Source organism: Sinocyclocheilus rhinocerous, unplaced genomic scaffold, assembly GCF_001515625.1.
Source record: "Sinocyclocheilus rhinocerous isolate Xijiao unplaced genomic scaffold, SAMN03320098_v1.1 scaffold65, whole genome shotgun sequence".
Classification (NCBI taxonomy): domain Eukaryota; kingdom Metazoa; phylum Chordata; class Actinopteri; order Cypriniformes; family Cyprinidae; genus Sinocyclocheilus; species Sinocyclocheilus rhinocerous.
Window position 1 is genome coordinate 677,762 of NW_015662000.1, and position 5,579 is coordinate 683,340.

Below are 5,579 nucleotides of genomic sequence, written 5' to 3' on the forward strand. Positions count from 1 at the left end.
CCTACCGTGTGGCATTATTATTATTATTATTATTATTATTCCGTGAGATTTGTATCCAGCACATAGCCAATAGGCTACTATGTAAATATCTTAGTACAGTATCTAAACGGATGAAACCTTAAAATGGGATATGCATACTGCTTCACAATTCTCAGGGATTCCCTATAGATCTGTTATTCTGAGAAAAAATGAGAATGAGCTTAAACGAGCACACTAATTAATTCTGAGGGCAAAACTCCACTGTATGCATCATTTGCCTTTATCTTAAATAATGTTTAAATAAATATGATATATACAGTTTAAGTTTCGGGGTAACCTTCTGAGGATAATTTTGACCTTAATAACAAATGTGAACAGAACCTGCTTAATGAGTCTGTAAAGTAACATCGTTTCAGTGTAAAAACAGAACTCCCAGAAGATCATACTTTGCGGTAGAAGTGCAGTGCACTGTAGCTCGTCCCCTGCTCGCGGTAAAATTCAATGGCGTTCGCCGCGTGGATCAAACAGCCCCGCGAGGCCTCTTCTAGTCCGCTGCCTCCCCCGTTCGGCTTTTCCACGCATGCGCGCACACGCGCCTCCACAATCCCGAGAGCCTTCAGTACGGGGTTTGTGCTTTGAGCCCAAAAAAATACCGCCTTCAACAACAACGCAACTGAAATATGGCTTTTCATCGAAATGGGACATAAAATACGGCTTTCAGGGGAGATAGGGATTCGTGAGACAAACGCCCGACCGCCTTTTTGTTGGTCTTTGTGCGCTGCCCATGGTAGATGGTATCCAGTGAGCTGTATCTGGCAGAGGAAGACGACGACTCGGCGAGTAATATGAAGGAGATGATCGGAGGCTGCTGCGTCTGCTCGGATGAGAGAGGCTGGGCCGAAAACCCCCTAGTCTACTGCGACGGTCACGGCTGTAACGTCGCCGTCCACCAAGGTAAATATAAGCGTCTCGACATCTCTACACTGTTATTTTTTTTGAGGGACGGGTTATTCGAGGCTGGTGTTTTGGTAAGTTCCCTTCTGTTGTGGTTTGAGAATTAGCTTAGCATAACCTAGCCTAGCTTAGCTTAGCTCAACCGAACAGTCAGTATGACCTAAGTTTAACCGCTGGAGCGTATTTGCGTTATTGGGATGACATTTGAGAAATGTAAAATATTTGGACGGTTAATTTGTGGTGTTTTTAAGGTGTGTCGGTTGCTGTGAAGCAACGGTTTGCCGAAGTCCCGTCGGAGTGCTAATGTTATGTGTTAGCACCAGCGCTACTCGGCTGTAACAGCATGTCGCTCATGGCTGTTCATTATCTCCACAGTTTCAGGACCAACAACGTGTCAGTCACAGCTATGGAAACAGAGATGAGTCACACTCAGAAAAGCTCTGTAGGTCATTACAGCTAGGCTGATAACACTCATTTATGGCTAGTCAGCAAAGTTGTCAACTAATTCCGGGACTCTTAACAGGATCTTAACTGTTTTCTCCGCGTGTAGTTGTTTGTCTTGTGTTATTTTAGGTTGAATGACGCTTCAAATTACATATTCACATACATAAGTACATTGGTTCGAAGAAAGTTGTCCTTGTAGGAAACTCAATGGGTGCAGACAAGTGAAAAATTGAGCAAACAAATGCTAAGTTAACTTATTTTGTTTTAGATGTAAAGTAGAAATCTGACCTGTCATTATTAAAACCTGTCATTGAAGAGTGCTTTTTCTACATTGAGATCCTGTTGATAATTTCTTTTAAGAAATGTTTTGTCATTCATGCCATGGAAATAGTTGGATGTCTTTTAATATTTACTTCTTGTTTAACATTGTTTAAGCCGATATGGTCAGATCAGATGCTTAATATGCTAGAACTGGTGTCAGCATCTATTTTGTTAGTTCACTGAAGATGATCCAGTACAAATGGATCAAGTTGTCACCTATAGACTTGCAGACAGATGTTAGTGTTTAGACAAGCTTCTGATAAAGAGATTTTTTGTAATGTTTTTGTATTGGCTGACTATTGTGAGTTTGTAGCCTGTCATTGATCATTTCTGATAAGTGGAACCATAACGTTTATTTACGTTTGCTCAAAAATAACTATAAAGCAAAGATTAGAATTCTTGCATGTATCTGAAGTATTTTATTCAGGTTATGATTTTGATGATTATGATTTTCTCTCCACCAAATATAAATGATTAATGATTAGTGTTTCACCAGCCATTTTATTTTTCCAGTTCAAATATATAAAATATTTTTTTAAATATGTAAAATTGAACAAACACGCAAAGACCTTTGTAAGTGGACCAAAAAAGATTCTCTTTGCAGTCTTCCCTGGCCTTGATAGTGAACCTGACTGTTTTTGGTCCACTTAACTTTTCATTCACACTGTTGTCTGTTTAGAACTTAGTTCAGGTTGACCCCAAAATGGCAAAATACCCATTATAAGTCAACCTCAATGTTCATGTATAAGACCAAATTCTGTGGAACCGGTGACACAAGAAAACATGGAAACTTCCCACATGCTTTTGTTCTGCAAAATGCTTATGCTACATTTTGTTTTGTCTGTTCACCAAGATACAATCACACGTGTTTTTTTTTTTCCCCAAGTACGTGTCTTTGCATCTAGGCAACAGCATTTCCTGTCATATGTCAGTTTGAGATGTGTTACAAGAAGTCACATGCCACATGAGTTACCCACAACTGTGCAAAAATTACCCACATTTGGCTCATGGTGGGTGTTAAATTCATACTCTGATGTTGTTGCAGTAGGATTACATCTCACACATTGCTTAAAATATCATTTTTAACACTCTCACATGTTAATCTTGAAACTTGACAGGACAAGATAGTCAAGCTGCCAGATTTACAGTAGTTGGAAGCAAGTCTTTTTAACTGATCTCTCCTTCATTCCTGTTGTTTCAGCCTGCTATGGAATTGTCCAAGTCCCCACAGGCCCCTGGTTCTGCAGGAAATGTGAATCACAGGAACGTGCTGCCAGGGTGGTGAGTTTCCTCATCTTTATATAAATCTTTCAGACTATCTGTTTTGCTGAAGTCCAGATCTCCTTCCTCTTTTTGTATATTGTGGATTTGTTTGCAGTTTCCGTTTGACAGATGATATTATTTATAATTGATACTTTGAACTGGTCTTACAGATTTCACTTCAAAAGCTTTGGTAGCCAGCATGAGGGACATATTATAATAAACATGGTTGAAGGCCAGGCAAAGGACATTTAGACATTCAGTGAAATTCCCTGTGATCAGACAGTTTTATCTTTATGAAAATACAATGCATTTAAGGTCAGGGTGTGCATGGACAAACTTAATCTTTTCTTTTGAAGTTTTGTCAATGAGCTGTTGCTCTACTGTTAAAGGGATAGTTTTTCCAAAAAAATCTAATTAAGTTATTTTTTACTCCCACTTGTGTTGTTGTAATGCAGTATTCCCTTCTTTCTTTTTCAGACCACAAAGGGAGAAATTTAAAGAAATATCCCGCTTGCCCATATAATGGCAGGGAATAGCGGCAAGTATTTTTTTAGAAAAAGATGCAAAAGTATCACAGAATAATCGCAAACAACACATGCCATATATTCCAAGTGTTCTAGGGATCTACAACTAGGCCTGTCGCAATAATCAATATATCGACTTATCGCGCAATATATGTACATGACCTCAATAATTTTTGGTGACGCAATATATCGCCCAACAAAGTGTGGTGAAAACAAACTAAAATTTAATGGATTCTTCATCAAAAATCCTGACTTTGGCTGTTGGATTTTGTGTATGGCTGAGACTGTAAAACATAAAATTTCAGTTTGTTTTTTACCAAACTTTATTGTATACCCCCAGAACACTTGGAATATGCGATAGTGTTAGGAAGTGTGGGTGCATTCTGTAATATGCCTACTTCTGCATCTTTTTTAAAAAGCTTTATGCTGGCCACTATTCTATATGGGTGAGCACGAGTGGGACATTTCTTTAGATTTCTCTCTTTGATGACTTAATTTTTATTTTTGGTTAACTATCCCCTTAATGATGCATCAGGCACATGAAATGGTGAAGACATCACATACTATTTATCATTTACATATGGACTATTCAAAATGTGGACAATTATAAATAAGTATATTCTTAACATTTCATCAGTATTTAGTTTGTATGCAATTTTAGGATATTTATTAAGACCTCTAGAAGCAAATGAACTAGCCAGTTCCATACAGTCAGTCACTCTAATCTTCACTATGCACAATGACACTATTGCACTCTGGGATAGTGTTGAATGCGTCACTTGTTTACTGCAAACAAATTATCAATGGTACTTCTTACATTGTCACCTTTTTTAACATTTAACATCATTCATAAAGTGTATATCTGGTCAAGGGCTGTTGCAATCATGTATTTTCACAATATTTAATTTCATGGTCTTGTACTGATAACTTGGATTCATATCAGTATTTTTATGTGTTCATGTGTGTATTTGTATCATGTAATTATGAAGCAGGTTGTCCTTGTTGTGAGACTGCAGTTTGTCTGTGTGATCTTTTACAATGCTTAAAGTTTTTAGACTTTTGCGCTTGAGATGTTTATAAAAACCATATAAGCATTCAGAACAATTCATAACGTCTGTGGGCTGAAGTGCTTAACCTTATATCACATATATACTAATGTTTACTGAACAAACACCTGGTTTGTATGAATGCCATGTATATAAAAACAATATGACTTGGCAGGACTCTTAGGCCTGTATGTATAACAACAGATGTTATCCAACTTAATAGTGGGCTATTACACTGAACTTTTTTGACTTGTCTGAATGATAAGAGGTTTGAAACATTATAAGCTGAAAATATCAGAATTGTACAAAAAGCTTCTTTATGGCTCAGGCGCAAGTCTGTCCACTGTCTAGCTTCAGAGGTCATATGTCTTTTTTTATCCATTATTCATCTGTTTTGGCTATTTGTGGAGCAATTTGTATCATGTGGTAACATAGTGATTACATGAAAATAACTATTATGTAATATATATGCCAATACATATTGTGCTTTTTAAAAATGTTTTTACACGATAAATATAAGTAGAAAAATATCAGAAATAATAGTATACAGTAGGCATGGGCCGGTATGAGATTTTGATGGTATGTTAACCTTAAGCAAAAATATCACGGTTTCACGGTATAAAACGTGTTATTTTTAAATGTCTGGGTAAAAAAGAAATAAAACACAATATATTTTATTTTTAAGCAACATACAGAATATTTGGAACAGCAGTATTTGTTTATTTTTTCTTTGATTTGTTTCTGAAATGTTTGCTGAATTGTGGGCTGTCTTGCAGCTTTTGATGAGAAAAAGGAAAAAAAGAAGAAAAATAAAGACTGACGTATTTATTTAACCTAAATCTGTAATTACAGTTATTTAAAGGGGTCATATGATGCGATTTAAATTTTTCCTTTCTCTTTGAAGTGTTACAAGCTCTTGGTGCATAAAGAAGATCTGTAAATTTGCAAAGACTAAAGTCTCAAATCCAAAGAGATATTCTTTATAAAAGTTAAGAGTCAACCACGCCTACCTAAAACGGCTGGTTCTAACACGCCCCCACATATCTAC

At 36.7% G+C, this 5,579-nt stretch overlaps 1 protein-coding gene across 1 annotated transcript in view; it reads left to right on the top strand.

Moving 5' to 3' along the window:
* Nucleotides 1–430: 430 nt before the first annotated feature.
* The window catches only part of mllt10 (MLLT10 histone lysine methyltransferase DOT1L cofactor), a 50,170-nt gene continuing 45,021 nt past the window's right edge, over nt 431–5,579 (top strand). The window contains 2 exon segments of the mRNA XM_016537013.1: nt 431–933; nt 2,900–2,979. Coding sequence (XP_016392499.1) covers nt 771–933; nt 2,900–2,979 — 243 coding nt within the window. The 5' untranslated portion in view covers nt 431–770.